Here is a 20,178-nt window from a genome sequence, read left to right on the forward strand (position 1 = left end):
CCCAGCAGTGGGGGTGGGGGTGGGGGGGGGGGGGGGGTTTAGTCACCGCAGCGCGGCGGGCAGCGCGGGGTGGCGCGGCGCCCGGTGCGCGGCCAGCTGCAGCGCCGGCAGCAGCGCGCCCGCCGCCGCCGCCGCCGCCTCGCTCGAGCACAGCGCACACAGCTGCGACACCGCTGCGACAACACACATACTTGGACTCACGTCTGCATTAGGGATACTAAGACAGAATAATTAGGTCTCTTAAATGTTAGCTGCAGTAGTGTAACAAGTAAACGATCAGTAATAAAACTAAAAATCGGAATAACAAAAGCATGGGCACTTTAAGCCTGTGGACATAACTTTATTTATACAAAAAAAAAAAACACACATAAGTACTTGATTGAAAAAACACACATACTCTTTTTAAATCTCCAAATTTGTTTATTAAAGTAAGCTTCAGAAGCACTCTTGAATCGTTATTTTACAAATTTAAATTCTGCAGAGAAGTATTGGGAATAAATTCCGCAATTATCGTTTAAACAATTGTGATTGCTTGCAAACGAAACGAAAACCGACTTCAATTACATCGGCAAGTAATACAACGTAGGTAGACGAAATCGATGAAATTGAAATGAGAGTATGCGACAAGCACCAACTATCGATTTAAAAAAGCATTATCGATATCGGCTCACCAAATAAAAAGTTATAAGTGTGAATCGGTGTGATACAAGGACGGACGATACTACACTAGCCAAACCGTTGAGTTCTCTTTAACCGACTTAAAAAAAGAAGGAGTTTACTCAATTCAACGTTATATATGTATATATTTTTTTAATGTATGATCAAGGATAACTTCGTCGTTTATGAACCGATTTTGATAATTATTTTTTTGTTGGAAAGGAGATGATATCTCTAGGGTGGTACAATGATAAGGAAACCAGGATCCGATAATGGGATCGCAGAAAAATCGAGGGGAACCCTTGAAAACCATAGTGAAGACTAGTGCGTTTGTTATTTTTTTTTTTTGTCTTCTTACGTTGTATTACTTGTCAATGTAATTGAAGTAGGTTTTTTTTTCGTTTACGAGCAAGCACAATTATGTATAATATACTTTTTGAGTTAATTTAGTTAATAAATCACGTGGATTTCGGCGAATTTAAAGATATATTGAAGAGCTATTGAAGGCTCAAAAGGACTGTAAGGAGTAAAGGAGTTAGTTGAAGTACTAGAAATTGAACTTGTGTTTAGAAACACGAAAGAAGTTGATTTAAGCGTCAAGCTCTCGAACCTGTTCGCGATGATTCTTAAATGCCAGAAGTGACTTAGTCTATTTCACGACCTTATAGCTTCAATAGTATTTTTGCGTATCGTTTGTTTTTGCATCAAATGAGTTTAAGGCGTTAACCCGCCCCGAAGGAGACGAGCAGGGGGAAGAAGACACTGATATGCGGTTCTGAGTGTAACAGAGTGGGAGAAGGGCACGTCTCTTCCCACTCGCCACCGGGGTAATGGACTCACAGTACCCGTGGGTGAAGGCGGCCAGCACAGGTAAGGCAGCAGCGCCAGCGCTTCCGCGGCGCGCGCCAGCAGGCCGGCGGCGGGGCGCCGCGCCAGCACTGTAACGTATGAGCGCGGTAGACGGGCGCACCTCTCTCGCACGCGCGGCCGTCCCCGCGCGGCAGCAGCAGCAGCGCCAGCGCCTCCGCGGCGCGCGCCAGCAGGCCGGCGGCGGGGCGCCGCGCCAGCACTGTAACGTATGAGCGCGGTAGACGGGCGCACCTCTCTCGCACGCGCGGCCGTCCCCGCGCGGCAGCAGCAGCAGCGCCAGCGCCTCCGCGGCGCGCGCCAGCAGGCCGGCGGCGGGGCGCCGCGCCAGCACTGTAACGTATGAGCGCGGTAGACGGGCGCACCTCTCTCGCACGCGCGGCCGTCCCCGCGCGGCAGCAGCAGCAGCGCCAGCGCCTCCGCGGCGCGCGCCAGCAGGCCGGCGGCGGGGCGCCGCGCCAGCACTGTAACGTATGAGCGCGGTAGACGGGCGCACCTCTCTCGCACGCGCGGCCGTCCCCGCGCGGCAGCAGCAGCAGCGCCAGCGCCTCCGCGGCGCGCGCCAGCAGGCCGGCGGCGGGGCGCCGCGCCAGCACTGTAACGTATGAGCGCGGTAGACGGGCGCACCTCTCTCGCACGCGCGGCCGTCCCCGCGCGGCAGCAGCAGCAGCGCCAGCGCCTCCGCGGCGCGCGCCAGCAGGCCGGCGGCGGGGCGCCGCGCCAGCACTGTAATGTATGAGCGCGGTAGACGGGCGCACCTCTCTCGCACGCGCGGCCGTCCCCGCGCGGCAGCAGCAGCAGCGCCAGCGCCTCCGCGGCGCGCGCCAGCAGGCCGGCGGCGGGGCGCCGCGCCAGCGCGCTCTCCAGCGGCGCCCACACGCGCGCGGCGCCGCCCAGCCGCCGCGCCACGCCGCCCCACGCCGCCACGCCCGCCTCGCAGACCGACCTGCGCGTTCACACTCGCTCACTTATTGTTATTTTCAACTACTACTGACGCCTTCATAATGTTTTCCAACTACTGTCGAATGAGATGTATGACATCCTTTCGGTACGACACACAAGGCGCGGCACACTTTCAGTGCAGCAAACTTTAGGTGCGGTACACTTTTTACACCAATGCTATGCACATGCCAAATTTCATGGCGATCTGTCAAGCTGTTGAGTTGTGAACGCGTAACAAGCAAACAAATTCACATTTGTATATTTAAGAGCCATTTCACAATTTTACGCTCTGCAAGTTTAGGTAAATTTGGTCGCATCGCGCGAGTCGTACGAGCCGCGCGATCTTTGTGCTAGTAAGTATAGTGTGACAACCAAAATACCATCTTGATCATTTTCTAATGTATAATAAAAATTAATAACTATGGTATAAAAAGTTTTTTACATAATTAATTTGTTAAAAATTTCAAGTATGTTATAGTCAATAAATTTAAAATAAAAATAAAAAAATAATTTTTAGGAAACAATTTTTTTTTAAATTGATTTAGTTTTGACGTGACAACGTCTTATAAATTGGTTTGCCGGGTGACACTTCAAGAAACTGCGTTACGCTCCGCTTACGTTATGCGCTCACAATGAGAGCGAGTGAGAGGCACGCGTCCCTTCCACTCGGGCATGGTTAGCCCGCCTAAGAGCGAGAGAGACAGACATAAAAAGTGAATGAAATTCAGTGCGAGATTCTTTGTATAAATTAATGTTTTAAATATAATTCTTTGTATAAATAAATGTTTTAAATTGTTACTATTATTTCATCCTTCTTCCTACTATACGAATGAATATTCACATTAAAATTATTTTACCACTCAAAGTCGTTGTCACGTAAAACTTTCGCCCGTATACCGACTTTACAGGCAACCAATTTTTTTTTTTTCAGTTGACATTCAATCAAAAGAAAATTTGACGAAATCGCTCCACCTAGTCAAAAGTTCTGAAGTAACATACATTAAAAAAAATACAGTCGAATTGAGAACCTCCTCCTTTTTTGGAAGTCGGTTAAAAACAAGAACTAGAAAATATATATAAAATTCAACATTTTTTTTTTCAAATTGTGCTTCTATACTATCCGAAGGAAATTCGTTCCTACCTGGTGTCCCATGACACCACATTTTTTTTTTTGATAACGCGTATTTACTTGACTATTTTTTCGACTACCTTCGTTGGATTACTTGTCGATGTAATTGAAGTTGGTTTTTTTCGTTTGCGAGCAAATACAATTATTTAACGCAATGACACCGACAAACATTGATTAACAAATAACAAGACAAACAGATTGAAATGCCTATTTGTATTGATAATATGAGAAAAGAAAATTAAATTATACATTTGTTTACAGAAATTATCATTAATATTATTTTACAGTCATTTTCGTAATATGTTTATTTTATTTATATTTTATTACGAAAGTATCAAATGCGTTTTATCCGCTATAACAACAGGCGCTTGGCGCGTGTGAGCGAAAGAGACGGCTGCGCAGAATTTGGCGTGGACCGTGCCTCTAAGACGCTAGCGCTCGACTGATTTACTGGGCTTGATGCGTGGTAATATATACTATCTTTTTATTATTTAATATAAAATGTATTAAAAATAATTACATCTTTTAATATTATTTTTGTATTCCTTAATGATGTAAGTTTACTTTGATGAAGATAGTTTGTTAAAATAAATGTCTTGGTTTTCTAAGAAAAATATCGCTTTTAAAATTATACTTATTTGGAAAATATTCGTAACTTAAATTTTTTTTTTTATCGATTAATAGAGATACAAATAGAATAAATATTTCTTAAGTTCTAGTATTCAACAAAATTATATTCCACATATTACGATATTTTTTTTAACGGTTTCAACGTAGAGGTTATTGAAAAGTAGGACTTCAAAGTATACATTGCGACCGGTTACCCAGGGAGGAGGCTGATGAAAAGGTTAATAATTTTATACACATAATATAAATCAAAATTTTGATCTGACTATCGTACTACAACAAAGGTTGCACTATTATATTTCAAGAATATAAATTACATTATTGCATCCAACACTGAGATTAACGACGTCAAAATATAACAATTTCGCGGATTTTTACCGATTTTTGTGAAATGGCTCTTAATTATTTAATATGACCACCAAAAACAACCTAAATAAATAAAGAAATTTTTGATTTTGATCTGATTTTGAACAATAGCAAAACTTATCAAATAAAATACTAATTACAACTAACACGTCATCATCATGAAGCATGGCCACCACAGCGGGCAGTAGTTGCTTGTCTATACAATCTTCGTCTACAGTCGTAATATTCAGCAGTTCAGTTATGAGGTTCGCGATGTAGATTCGTATTGCACTACCGCTTGTACTGTCACAGCTACTGGCGGCGACTGAAGACAGACATTAATTATTATTTATATAAATATAGATTAAATAAATAAATATTTATAACATACACATACAGTCATCTGTTCCTAAAGTAAGCAACTTAATGCTTGTGTAATAATAGGTAACAGCCAACTAGTATAGATACATTTTATATATATATATATATATATATATATATATATATATATATATATATATATATATATATATATATATATATAGTCAATTGATTAAATGGAATATTTAATATTGGAGGCCTGTAACAGTATCATCAACTGCCTTTTTTTGTTACCGTCTTCCTTTGGATCGTGGCGTGAGATTTTATAACCTATGCGAAATGTATTCAGTTTTCCAATAAAATAATGATTAAAATTGGTTCATCAGTGCTAGATTTTTTGAATAACAAACAAATCTTTCCAGCTTCTTATGTAAAAATCTGTAGTGTGCCTACGATATAAGAGTATGTAATCCATTTATTGGAGTAGTAATAAAGTATATTTTCAAGCCTTCGGACGTGTTTAATTTAATAGCCACTGATCTGCACAGTACATGGCGACCCTGCCTGTAACAGGAGATCAGCGCGCTCGGGCACCGCATACCTTACCTTACGTGGAGTGACTAATAAAAAACAATGCTCGTGTCACAGTGCAAAAAATTAGATTGTGCTATCGAGTGCAATTGCGCAATTATATTAAAGCTGCAAACAATATTTAATTAAAATGTGCCAATCAACCCAGAATAAAGAAGAAGTCTTTCTAAACCAGAACGCAGCCGGTTCTAACTCAAACAGTGGAAACGATGTACAAATGTTGCACTGGAATTTGGGGTACCATACTATCATTTTAACTATTTTCACTATTTTGAGTGGCATTATATTAATTTACTACGTTTACAAATTATATAAAAAATGCCATACGCGATGGATAAGACAAGAATTATTTGCAACGACGTTTAGAAGTTCGAGGAATTTTGGTAGACAAGACCGGAACGTCCCTTGTATGCGAGCTTTTGACCCAGCCCAGCGGACCCAGCAAGCAGCAAGTGATTAGTGAATTTATGAAGTGCGTTTTTTTTTTTTATATAGTGCGTAATACCTATAAAGGTGCTTTTATAATGTGTAGTTCAGCAGTGGCGTAGCGTAGTGGGGGCGGGGGGGGCGGCCCGCCCCGGGCGGCACTTTTTAGGGGGCGGCAAAATTGAACAACACTTAAATAATAAAAACAATTAGTAAATACTAGCGGCCCGGTACGTGCTTCGCTACGTATAAAGTGAAATAATAAAAAAAAATACATCAAATTCACTTATTAATACAAAAAAAAAGTTAATTGCTAGGCTATTTTAAAAATTAATCCAAAAGTTGTTTTTCCATTTTGAGAAGCAATAGTCGAAGACTTTTTCGTAGTCTACAAATGCCATACACAGCGGCTGATTATATTCTTCTGTCTTTTGTATAATCTACCGAACAGTATGGATGTGGTCTACAGTGCTGTAGTCATTTCGAAACCCCGCTGTTCCGGTAGTTGGAATTCGTCGAGTCTTCTGGCGAGACGATTCGTAACAACACTCGAAAACAGCTTATAGACGTGGCTCAGAAGTGAGATCGGTCTGTAATTCTTTGACAGAGACTTGTCGCCTCTCTTAAAGAACAGCACCAAACACACTACTGGACCACACCTCCGGCGTGTTACCTCGGTGGGTGAAAGGCGTGAAAGAGTCTCGCCAAGACTTTTAGGGCAGGTCGCCCTGCGGCTTTAAGTAGCTCAGTCGTAACTACGTCATCCCTATTCTGCTCAATCAGAGTAGCAATCTCTCTCGTATTTGAGCAGTGGAGGTCTTGGCGTACAAGTTTTCGTATCTTCTTGGAAAGAGCCCTCTGTTCTGGCAAAGCTGCTTGAGCAGTGAGCAACTCGCGCCTCCGCCACATTAGATCCAAGGCTTCGGAAGAGAGTTGGACTGCTTTGTTGACTTCGTCGGCGGAAAATGCCTACGACCTAGTGTACACACCGTCTTCACCACGTTGTCGGTCATCTCTTCCACGTTGCCAGTAGTTTCCAGCGAATCGAATCGGTTTTGAAGTTCCCATTGAAACTGCTCGGAGCCACATAGTAATTGGGGCAGCGTACGTCGGAGAGTAGATTTCACTAAGCGGGCCCGCTCTTTTCGGAGGTATATATTTAAAGTGCTCCGCAATAGCCGGTGGTTACTGCCAGTGTTAAACTAATTAACCAAGGAGACATCTCTGAATATATGCCTTTTATCCGCTATGATGAATCTATCTCGTTCCTCATCATAGTGTTAGGGCTTTGCCATGTAGGTACACCGCCTTTGGGGCTTCTTCTCAAAAAATTGAATTCATCAAGAAGAGCCCCTCTGACTCGTAGTAGTTGACGAGCATCTGCCTCCTGCGATTCCTGTGCCCCTACCCGTGTGGTCCGATCCTCGATTCGTCGCGGTCTTGTATTCCCACTTTAGCGTTGAAGTCTCCATAACAACGTTGTAGAATGCCGAAGTAGTCCCATGCATGGCCCTAGTAATATCGTCATACAAGGCTTCGACTTCATTGTCAGATTGTGCTGAGGTCGGCGCATAGAGCTGTATCACTTCTAGGGAGTACCTGTCAGTGAGTTTAAGTACAAGGTACGCTACCCGGTTCGACACATTGCTGACTTCCACAACGTTGTTAGTGAGAGTCTTGTGGACCAGAAAATCGACGCCACCTTGGGAAAGCCCATCACCTTCACGGAAGCAGAACAAGTGCCTGGAGTCCAGGATCATCGTGTCTTCGCCCTCTCTTCAAACTTCGGACAACCCCAGTATACTTCACTTATGTTTAAGTTTAAGACTCGATTTTACTTCCAGTTCGGTAAGGTTGTGGTCCAGCCGTAACATGCCTCCATTATACGTAGCCGGTACGTAGTACCTGTAGTTTTGAGTGGCAGCCTCCCGTATCCCGGTGATCCTCAGCACCCTCCGCCCCACCGTTACCGCGGCCGCTGCTGTAGCCGGGAATAGTAGGGCTACCGAGAACTGAGGGCCTAAAATTCTACCGCGAACTCATGAGGGTTTTTGCCCATAGTCACTACGCTGGGCAGGCGGGTTAGTGACCGCAGGGCTAGCTTTGTCGCACCGAAGACGCTGCTGCTCGTCTTCGGTTGTGTATTTAAAAAGCTAGCTGTAGGATGGCTATACCGTCATCGGTCGGCTTCACTAGTTCCACAGTGGTATTGGAACTTTGCTATTTCATATTATTAACTAGCTGACCCGGCAAACGTTATTTTGCCAATAAACTATCCACTATAATATAAGTGTGCGGGGATTTACTTATAAACGAAAGCGTTGTAAACAATGAAAGTATGCTTTATTTAGTGCACAGAAAAATTAAAATAATACGTATAACAGTCACTACTACGATCGGTACACAAATAAAACCAAAAAAAACAATGGCCGAAAACAGTATAGTGAGTAAGACAGGAGACCGGCTTTATTGTCATCCCCGTGATGTTTGCTGGATGAGAGGTGACAACGTAATGTAGACCTCTAGCGGGGATAACTGATCGATTGATAGTTATCGACCGGCGAAGGCAGGAGATCAAATTGAATTGAGAAAAAAATCACAATTAAAGGAAATTATTAAAAATAATAAAAAATAAAAATTGCGATGGAAAAATAGGGCTTGATCGTAGAAAGGTTGAAAATTAAGAGTAATATAATTTTTTTTATTCTAAGTCATGACAAAATAAATATAAAAATCCTGCCAAAAAAATAAAGTTTATAATTAACAAATAAAATATAGGGGTTGATCGTAGAAGGTTGAAAATTTAGGGTTGTATGTATTTTTTAATGATGTATCATAAAAAAAATAAAAATATAAATAATTCATCTAAAAATAAAAAAATAAAAAATAAAAAAACTAGGGGTGGACTACAGTTAACATTTAGGAGGATGAAAAATAGATGTTGTTCGATTCTCAGACCTACCCAATATGCACACAAAACTTCATGAGAATCGGTCTAGCCTTTCGGAGGAGTTTAACTACAAACACCGCGACACGAGAATTTTATATATTAGATTAATTTATTTATTTTACAAGAAATGTCTTAATAATGATCACTAATCTAATAAAATCTAATAAGTACTATTAATTATTTTGTATTGTTATTTAATTGATTGAAATTTTGATTTGGGCAAATTGAGATAAGGATTGATGATTTTGCATGGAATTAAATAAAGCTTTATCATTATTATTATTATTATTGGAACTTTTCTATCCCTTAGTCACCTCTTACGACACCCACGGGATGAAAGGGGGTGGCTAAATTCTATATGTCGTAGCCACTCAGCTAAGTAAGTTTTAGTATACTTTAAATTGAAATACCTACATAAGGGGGCGGCAAAATTTTCTTCCGCCCCGGGCGGCCGACAACCACGCTACGACGCCACTGTAGTTCAGTGCGCATAAGAAGGTATGAAAATATTTAGTGGACTGTAATCCTTATTTTATTTAGCTTGTTTGTTTAAAACTAGTTTGTATTTATATAAATACCATTATGATAATACCATTAATATATACCATTAATATATAATAATATATGATTGTTAATGGCTCAAGATCTTGATCGTATTTTAAATGAACTTAAGTCAATTAAAAATTATCTTATTAAATTAGGACCTTTTCGGAGGTCGACGCAGGATATAAGTGGTAAATATAAGAAGGCCAATGAGTTATATGATTATTTTTTGTGTATTGTTAAGAATATAAAAGAGGGCGTAACTAAGGAGGAAATTAAATCCTCTGATTTAAAAGATTTAGAGCTAACATATGGGCAAATAAACCATATTTTTCTTAGAATTAAGGAACTGTGTTCAATTTCTACTGATTGTACTGTCGTTGAATGTAAAAACACCTCTCAACTCAACATGGAAAAATTTAATTTAAAAACTGCAATATCTTTGCTGCCAGTTATGACAGGTGACGAAAACGTCACAAAGCAATTAATTAGTAATATCGAAATGTATTCGGGTATGATTGATGAAAATGGAAAAATCTCCCTTATAACTTTTATTTTAAAGTCTAGGCTGTCAGAGAGTGCTAAGCTACGAATGTCTCAAAATTATACATCAATTTCAGACTTGATAAAGGATATGAAGTCTTTTTTACTACCAAAAAAGTCTGATACTGCGATCCAATCGCAGTTGCAGCGAGCAAAACAAGACGGGAGGACTATAGAAGACTTTGGTAAGGATATTGAATCTATGTTTGTCGATTTAACTATTTCTCAGGCCGACGGCGATTCACAAAAATACGAAATTTTGAAAACTATTAATGAGAAAAATGCTATTAAAAGATTTTCGGACGGCCTGCGAAATAGTCGAATAAGTACTATTATAGCGGCGCGAAATTATGTCACATTACAAGACGCAATTAGAGGCGCAATGGACGAGGAATTATCAGCGCAGCCAGAAGGAACAGTTATGAGTTATGGACACACAAGAGGTAGGTCATCAGTTTATAATAACCATAATAGTCGTGGTTATAGACAGAGATATTTTAACAGTTATAACAGACGCCCCGATACATCTTCAACGGCGTTGGCTACATTTCGCGGTAGAGGTACGGTAACAAATTTTTCACGTCATAGTACTCGTACTAACAATAGGGGTCGTTCATATTCTCGTCGCGGGAACCGTAACAATACAAATACTTTCAATCGAGGCCATAGGGTTCAAGGTCGTGAAAATCATATGAATATGATAAAATCGGCTGAGGAAACCCCTCAGGAAAATAATTGCAATATAATTAAAACAGATCATTTTTTTCGTCCATAATAAAGATAATGTAATATGTAATAATATTAACTCTGTTACTATGAGTCTATTAGACGTTCCTCAGAATTGGTTAATTGACACCGGCGCCTCGTTGTCCGCGGTAAAGTATGAGAATTTGATCGCGCTTAACATTCCATTCCAAATTGAGAAAATTTGTATCAGAGGTATAGGTGGCAACATACATTCCAAGGGATATGTTTATTTAAAGTTAAAAGTAAATGATATTGAATTAACGCATAAATTTTACGTATTTGAAAATCTACCCTGTCGAACCGACGGTATCCTAGGTCAGGATTTTTTAAGTAAATATAACTGTATTTTAAATTTTGAATTAAATACCCTATTACTTAGCACGAATATCGGAACTACTGTTATAAAGTTACAGATGGGTCAAATTGGTTACAACAATTATTTAATACTATCACCTCGATGTGAATCCTTGCATTATATTGACACAGATATAAATCAAGATTGCGTAATATTACCACAAGAATTATGCGATGGAATTTATTTAGCTAGTACATTAGTAACGCCTAAACAGGGAAAAATACCGTTAAAAATTTTAAACACTAGAGACGACGTAGTAAAATTAAGTTATTTTACGCCAACGTTTGATTTATTAAGTAATTATGAAATTTGTTCTTTTAGACCAAACTTAGTTAACGCGAATCGAGTAAAGAAATTATTCAACTTATTAGAATTAAATCATTTAAATGAGGAGGAAAGAATATCTATTGAGAATATATGCGCGAAGTATTCAGATGTATTTTATATTGATGGAGATAAGTTAGGAGTAACTAATATATACAATCAGTCTATACATCTTAAAGACAATGTAATGCCAGTTTATAGTAAACCGTATAGGATACCAAAATCATTAAAACCCATAGTAGATCGTCAGATTAGTAAAATGTTGGAAGAGGATATAATAGAAGAAAGTCAAAGTGAATGGTCTAGTCCCCTTCTTCTTGTACCAAAAAAAAGTGAGACTTTAGGCGATAAGAAGTGGCGCATAGTAATTGATTATCGAAAGTTGAATGAAAGAATACAAGACGACAAATTTCCTTTACCAAATATCAATGATATATTAGACGCTTTATCCGGTTCCGTATATTTTAGTCATCTCGATTTAACACAATCTTATTATCAACTTGGCCTTCATCCAGATAGTCGAAAAGTAACCGCATTCACAACCGATAAACAATATCAATTAAAAAGGTTGCCAATGGGTCTAAAAACTAGTCCTAGTGCGTTTAGTCGAGCAATGACAGTGGCAATGTCTGGATTAAACTATGAAAAATGTCTTATATACCTGGATGACCTTGTATGTTTTGGCCGAAATATAGGTCAACATAACAAAAATTTAATAGATATTTTAGAAAGATTACGAAAGGTAAATCTAAAGCTAAATCCACAAAAATGTGTTTTCTTAAAAAAAGAGCTATTGTACTTAGGTCATGTAGTTTCGGCGCAAGGTATAAGTCCTGATCCTGAAAAAACAAGAGTAATAAAAAATTATCCTAGGCCATGTAATAGCGATGAAGTAAAGCGGTTTGTTGCCTTTGCTAACTATTATAGAAAATTTATCCCTAATTTTGCTGAAATCACCATACCACTTAATAAATTAAGTCGTAAAGGAGTTGAGTTTGTATGGACAGATGAATGTGAAAAATCATTTTTAAAACTTAAAAATTGTCTTGCATCCCCACCCATATTACAATACCCAGACTTATCAAAAGATAATGAATTTATTTTACACACTGACGCGTCTGGGGTGGCAATTGGTTCAATGTTGTGTAATAAAAATAATCTACCCATAGCATATGCAAGTCGCACACTTAACAAGGCTGAAATTAACTATCCCACAATAGAAAAAGAATTGTTGTCTATAGTATGGTCAGTACGTTACTTCCGACCCTATTTATTTGGTAAAAATTTTACTATTAGGACTGATCACAGACCTTTAGTATATTTGTTTAATATCAACAGTCCCAGCAGTCGTTTATTAAAATTTAGGCTGAGTTTAGAAGAGTATGATTATAAGATAGAGTACGTGAAAGGAGCGAATAATGTGGCTGCAGACGCATTATCTCGCATAGTTGTGACATCAGATGAGTTGAAAGAGATGAATAAACATATCGCGTCTGTAATGACTAGACGGATGAAGAGAATGCAAGGCGATGAATGTAAAGATACCGATTTATCGATAACAGTTCCACAGATTGCAGGATTGATCACCCTAATGTCGTGGAATTGCTTAAAAAACCAAACTCGGGAGTCGAATTTAGATACGAAAAATATAAATCTAGTTGTCATGATGATGTATGTATACAAGATAAACAATTTTTATATTTACCATCGAAGTATACAATCTATAGCGATGTAGACACCCGATCATGTTCTGCGCGAGCCGCATTCGTGAGGGGCTTAGAGTCTTTTTGTAAAAAAATAAATGTTGACGAGTTATATATTGTAAAAAATAATAAAAACAATCTATTGATTGAATGGTTAACCAAAGAAATAAATAATAATCCAAAGTGGTCCGGACCACGACTTTGTGTTATTAATGGAGTAATGAAAGTAGATGACGTCAACGATAGAAGAGTGATTTTAAATGATTTTCATTTACTACCCACAAGTGGACATGCAGGCGTTAGGCGCATGCTAAATAATATTAAACGATATTACTTTTGGCCAAACATGTGTGAAGATGTTAAAAAGTTCGTAAGAAGGTGCGATAGCTGTCAAAAGCAAAAGCACTCCTTACCAACTAAACAACCTATGGAAATAACAACAACAGCTAAAAGCGCTTTTGATAAAATTTATTTAGATATCGTTGGACCATTAGAGAAAGATTATGATAATTTTTCATACATATTAACTGTTCAATGCGAATTAAGCAAATACGTAGAAGCTTATCCTTTAGAAACTAAGGACAGTGTTAGCGTAGCTAGAGCTTTTGTAGAAAATTTTATTCTTAGGTATGGGGTACCGCGAGAAATTGGAAGTGATCGTGGTACTGAATTTATGAATAGTACTATGAATGAGGTATGCAAGTTGTTGCATATCACACATATTTCATCCACTGCATATCACCACGAATCTTTAGGATCTTTGGAAAATACTCATAAATCTCTTAATTCTTTTTTGAGAATACAAACAGATAACAATTCTAGACATTGGAGTCATTGGTTGCAATATTGGTGTTTTTCGTTCAATACAACCGTACATAGTGAAACAAAGTATACACCTTATGAACTTGTTTTTGGCAAAAAATGTAATTTACCGAGCAATTTATTGAATAATAATTTAATAGAACCTTTGTATAATGTAGATAATTACCCTAAAGAATTGAAATATCGTTTGCAAAAATCTCAATTTGATGCTAGGCAAAATTTAATTGGAAGCAAACAGCATAGAAAATGTATTTTTGATAAATATGTAAATCCTATAAGTTATAATAAAGATGATTTGATCTTAGTTAAGAATGTAACAGGAAATAAATTAACTTGTCCAATTTATTCAGGACCTTATAAAGTTTTAGAAGACATGTCATCAAATGTGAAAATTTTGAAAAATGGTAAAGAAGAAATTTTACATAAAAATCGTACAAAACTTTACTACACTTGATATTATATAAATTTATTCGAAATTTATGTCATGTGTAAATCCTAATATTGTATTATAATACAAATTATTACTTACATATATGTATTGTTAATTTAAGTTAAAAAAAAAATGTAACCTTAGTATAATTTTTTTTTTTTTTTTTTTCATTTTATGGGGCGTGTAGTGTGCCTACGATATAAGAGTATGTAATCCATTTATTGGAGTAGTAATAAAGTATATTTTCAAGCCTTCGGACGTGTTTAATTTAATAGCCACTGATCTGCACAGTACAAATCTATACCGCGGGAATTGTAAAATTTTTCCGTGTAAAATTATTTTTGTAATATTATTGAGTATATATATCAGTGATGAAACGGATAGCAGTTTGGCCGGATACCGGATATTGGGCCAACCATGTGGCCGAATAGCCGAATATCCGGCGGAACTTAGGTGTTTGGTGTATCGCGCGCGCGCGCCCCACACACACACACACACACACACACACACACACACACACACACACACACACACACACACAAACACACAAATAAACACACAAACACACACACACACACACACACAAACACACAAACACACACACAAACACACAAATACACAAACACACACACACACACAAACACAAACACACACACACACACACACACACACACACACACACTTGCCTTTCTTCCCGTGGGGGTCGTAAAAGGCGACCGAGGGATAAACCTGGCTCAAAATCATCAGGGTTTTGGAGAAGGAAAACTTCATTTAAAACCCGGAATGGGGTCTCCGACAAGCATTCGAGGCATAGCTGTAAAATGCGAAAGACTCCTGCAGCCGAACTGGCTCCACATGTATCGACTCGTCGTTCCTGTGGGCCTAGCCAGTGAGGTCGAGAGGGTGGCACTGTCTAATTCGTCTGCAATAGACGGACTAAGGCCAATGATGATGATACTGAATTACTATCCGGCATCCGGCCGGATAGTGAAAACAAGGTCGGATAGGACGGATACCGGATAGTTACCGGATATCCGTTTCATCTTTAATATATATATATATATATATATATATATATATATATATATATAGCGTACCATCCAGACCCGTTTATATTTTCAAAAAATTAAAGAAAAATATTATCTTATTTGTAAACTTCAATAAAAATTGTATGTGCCTATTTGTAATGCACAAATTGTCATAAAACATAATGAAAACTAAAAACTTCAAATAATATATCTACTTACATTCTCGAAGATGTTGCAAAAATAAATTAAGCGTTTCCGGTTTGTGTTCCGCCAAATATTTAAACGGAACGGAAAATATTTTAGTTGGAAGACATCTTAAGCTGCTGTACATGATCCACCTGTAATTAATATATTTACATTAATATTGAAAATTTAAAATGTCATGGAATCGGCAACAAATCTAAAAGTTTAACAATGGTCTACAGTTAGACAGATCATTATTCATTTAAATTTAAATTTTCTTAAGAGGCATCTCTATGATAATAAAAATATCCCATATAAAAAAAAATGCTTCGTAATTATATTAATAATGGAGAGGAGGTAGTTTTTTTAAGAAAGCAAATATTTATTTTTAAAAAAACCAGCCAATTGCGTATCGGACTCGCGCAGCGAGGGTTCCATACAAACAAAAATATTTTTATTATATGGTGTATGATGTAACTAGAAATCTATGCTTTTCGCAATTTTTCCTTTATCTGTGCATTGAGACGTTGCTTCGTACCAAATTTCAAGATCCTGAGATTCACGGGAGTCGGGAAAGTAACCTATAGGCTTTGATTCCCTTGCGAATGTCAAATATTTGCAGCACAAAGGCATCTTTTAATTGCGTTGGCTCAAAAGTTTGATTTTTTTCACAGCTCCAATGAACAGTAGACCTGAGTAATTGATATGAATTTCAGCTTGATACCTCCACATGTTCCTGAGAAAAAGGGTCTTGACAGACAGACAGACAACAAAGTGATCCTATAAGGGTTCCGTTTTTTCCTTTTAGGTACGGAACCCTAAAAATACCAGATAATCACAGTCACAGTAATCTGAGCTAACAGGCTAATCAAGTTGGAGTAAAATTCACATATCAGGCATAATGTACCTAAGTATTATATAACGTTTAAAACAAAGTTTGGCTTCGCTAGTCATCTCAGAGCGCACGCCAGGCGCTAACAGAGGGTCGCCGTAGACGGATACGTCTTGGACGACATCACTATCGAACCGCAAGGCATCGCATGAATCTGCATCGCTACGTGCTTGAAATCCCACGATCTCATACTAAGTGGTTCGCTTCCTCATTCCTAATACGCACCGCAAATATTACAATTCTGTAACTTGGGTATCTTTAAATCAAGAGTGAATATGAAACTTCTAGGCAAGCGCGCACCAACTTAGGCTGCATCTTCACTTACCATCAGGTGAGATCGCAGTCAAGCGCTAGTCTATATATTAAAAAAAAGTATTTAATTGCATAAATATACTTACTTTTGCAAAAACTCTTCACATTTTGTACTATCTTTTACTTCTAATAATATTGTTACTAAATAAACTCCAACAATAGCAACTCTGTCAACATCAACCGCATGTAACTTTTCTAATTTATTTTCAAAGTCGCTTATAATCTCTGTGAATATAGGGTTTAATATTTTCGACGAGAACTCAGCACCAAAACTATCTACATAACTATTAAATAAACTTATAAGCGCTTCGTACATTGCGTGATGATTTAATATTTTGCTCTTTGTTGTTACATCTATAATTTGTTTTACTCTGAAAAGTATATAAAAATCACATTAAAACCTTAAAATAAAAATTAATGTATTTTTTGTTAGTACTTAGATTCATTTTATTGTGGGCATGTTCCACTATTTGCTGATAAGGTTTATCACGCACATAAGAAACTGATAAGTCTTTTTGAGATAAAGTAAAACCAGGCAAATAGGCCTTGTTCGTCTTTTGTTGTGAATAGAAATATCTGACAGATAAAAAAAACTTACATGGTTAAAAAGAATTTTACCATAACTTTTTATTAAATACGTCAGCTAGCTTTATCAGCAAACCGATAAAATACATAATACGATAAGTGAACCGTAAGATATATATATTTTTTTTTTCACTTAACAGTCGCGACTAGAATTTTGTCTAATTTTCTCCTGCTCGGGAACTCAGAAAACACACATTACACAAGCACAAACACCTAAACCATGGCTAACATCTGTATGATCAAAACAAATGCCATGAGAATATTTCAAAAAAAAAAAAAAATAAGGATAGAATATTTAAAACAACATGTAATCTATACAAATAAATAAAATTGGAGTGTTTGTTTGCAATATTATAATAGCCGCTTTTTACTAAATGCATATGATGTATACACGGTACATGTACCAAAATAACATTTTTCATAATTTTCGTGTGTCTGTCTGTTTGTTCCAGCTAATCTTTGAAACGGCTGGACCGATTTTGACGGGACTTTTACTGGCAGATAGCTGATGTAATAAGGAGTAACTTAGGCTACTTTTATTTTAGAAATTTATTTATTTTATTAGTCTGGACTCTAAGGACGAAGTCGCGGGCACAGCTAGTTGAATATAAAATACTTACACACTAATAAACCAATCCAGCTCATCCCATCTCACTTCAGGGTTTTCTTTTAATAAATTATTCATAGTTGTCAATAAAACTTTAGCATCAACATCCTCACTCATATAACATTGTAAATCTATAAACTTTCTATCACTTAACGGCACATCTTGCAGGTTATAAGTTTGCATATCACAGTTGCTCAGGTCGATATCCTTAATTAATTGTACATTAATCACATAGGCCAATTTAGATAAAACTAAAGCTTTCATCACATCCATATACATTATTACAGTTTTCCATTCGTTATCAGTGCTTGCTAATACTAAATTGTTCATTATTCTACTGTACAGATCCGAACTGAATTTACCTGTAAATAAATAAATATAAATACCTACAACATACACACAGGGTCGTCTGTGATAGGTAACAACCAATTGATATACATATATAAATAAATATATATACTACACCCGGACTCGGGGTAGGAATCGAACCCACGACCCCAGAAGTAGAAAGAAGAGCACTACAAAATGCGTCACAGGGCTAGTTAAATATAAGCCAGAATAAATACTAGATTTATTTTTTAATCTAAGTCGCCATTCATTAATTACGTAAGGTACGATGGGGACGGGGCGTTGGAAAAATATCTACATACCCTTACTTAGCGGGGGGGGGAAGGGTAATTCTTATGTAATATTTTCCAAGTCGATATTTTATATAAAAAATCGTGTGGTCAAGCGGTGTGCCAGAGGTCATATTTCATTTGCATCTGGACGATTATAATTGTGTTTGTTGGCAAACGAAAAAAAACCGACTTCATTTACATCCACGAGTAATACAACGTAGGTAGACGAAAAAATAGGCAAGTAAATACGCATTATCAAAGATTACTCCAAAAAGTGGAATCAGATCTCGATGAAATTTAAATGTGATAAACATCGGCTTTCGATTAAATTAAAAATCATCAAAATCGATACACCCAGTAAAAAGTTATGCGGATTTTCGAGAGTTTCCCTCAATTTCTCTGGGATACTATCATCAGATCCTGGTTTCCTTATTATGGTACCACACTTAGGATATCTCCATTCCAACAAAAAAAAAAGAATTATCAAAATCGGTTCATAAACAACGAAGTTATCCCCGAACATACATTAAAAAAAATATATATATATATATATATATATATATATATATATACGGTCGAATTGAGTAATCTCCTTCTTTTTTGAAGTCGGTTAAAAAAGGTATTAGAATGAGCTATTTATTTCTTGTTTTGAAAAAGAATGAATAGTAGCAAAGGGGTGTTACGGGGGATTGGTCAAAAATTGCCAAAATCATCTATACATAATTAATGAATGGCTAATATACTAAAAAAATAACTAATTTTATTTAAAAATTAAGATGACAAGACAGTAATTTGAATCTTAAGATATGTCAAAACAATAAAGTAATAGCAATATTCTTACCAGCAAATAAAGCACTTCTTGCCAGTATCGGTGCAAATACATTAATTGTATCTTTTACATTTTTTTCCATCGAATCCTTTAAGAAATTAAACATAATATTTTCCAGCTGTCCGTACTTATGGTCTGCAACTGGACATATGAGGCAGGCAGACTTAAGACCAATGCTTCTGATTTCCGGTTCACTTGATTCACACATAAGAATGACCAAGCTCAGTAGCAGAGATGTGCACAGTTCCAAGGGTACGTATGGAGCGATGGATAGACATATTTGACTTGCAAGTAGTCTTCTCTCTGAAGATCTAGATGATAATAGTTCAGCTATTGCAGATAGAACTTCGCCGCTGCCTCCCCATTTTACTATGAGGCATGTTGCTGTAAATATTTTTAAAGTTATTGAGTTTATAATATTTTTTTGAGGCAGAATAGTTATAAACAGGGCTAGTTCGCAACAAAGTAGTAGTTTAGTAAAGTAGTGAGCTTCTAATAATAAACTTTTTTTTAATACAAATATGTTTTCTTTCTTTATTTATTTTGTGGGTCCATCGTACACAATACGCAATTGCTAACTAGTTAATTGTTCAGCTGCACTTCACGGCGAAACTTTTACTCGTGCGTCTTCCGTGATCCATTCCATTCCCTTTGCCGATAATTATACAGTACTTGTACACCTATGCTGACACTAGACCATTTCCTTTGACCTAAGGTCGCCTGGAAGAGATCGCTTTTTAGCGATAAGGCCGCCCTTTGTACCTAATGAATATATTGTTAATATTTTTTTTTCTTTGCTA

At 37.4% G+C, this 20,178-nt stretch overlaps 1 protein-coding gene across 1 annotated transcript in view; it reads right to left on the bottom strand.

The window, feature by feature from the left end:
* The window catches only part of LOC123659395 (RAB11-binding protein RELCH homolog), a 29,750-nt gene that overhangs the window by 1,484 nt on the left and 8,088 nt on the right, over window positions 1-20,178 (bottom strand). The window contains exons 9-21 of the mRNA XM_045594610.1: window positions 19,391-19,762; window positions 17,943-18,291; window positions 16,824-17,108; window positions 15,570-15,688; window positions 4,736-4,892; window positions 2,283-2,470; window positions 2,152-2,250; window positions 2,021-2,119; window positions 1,890-1,988; window positions 1,759-1,857; window positions 1,628-1,726; window positions 1,503-1,595; window positions 47-173 (exon numbers count right to left, since the gene is read on the bottom strand). Coding sequence (XP_045450566.1) covers window positions 47-173; window positions 1,503-1,595; window positions 1,628-1,726; window positions 1,759-1,857; window positions 1,890-1,988; window positions 2,021-2,119; window positions 2,152-2,250; window positions 2,283-2,470; window positions 4,736-4,892; window positions 15,570-15,688; window positions 16,824-17,108; window positions 17,943-18,291; window positions 19,391-19,762 — 2,185 coding nt within the window. The remainder of the gene's footprint in view (window positions 1-46; window positions 174-1,502; window positions 1,596-1,627; window positions 1,727-1,758; window positions 1,858-1,889; window positions 1,989-2,020; window positions 2,120-2,151; window positions 2,251-2,282; window positions 2,471-4,735; window positions 4,893-15,569; window positions 15,689-16,823; window positions 17,109-17,942; window positions 18,292-19,390; window positions 19,763-20,178) is intronic.

Source organism: Melitaea cinxia, chromosome 14, assembly GCF_905220565.1.
Source record: "Melitaea cinxia chromosome 14, ilMelCinx1.1, whole genome shotgun sequence".
NCBI classification, from domain to species: domain Eukaryota; kingdom Metazoa; phylum Arthropoda; class Insecta; order Lepidoptera; family Nymphalidae; genus Melitaea; species Melitaea cinxia.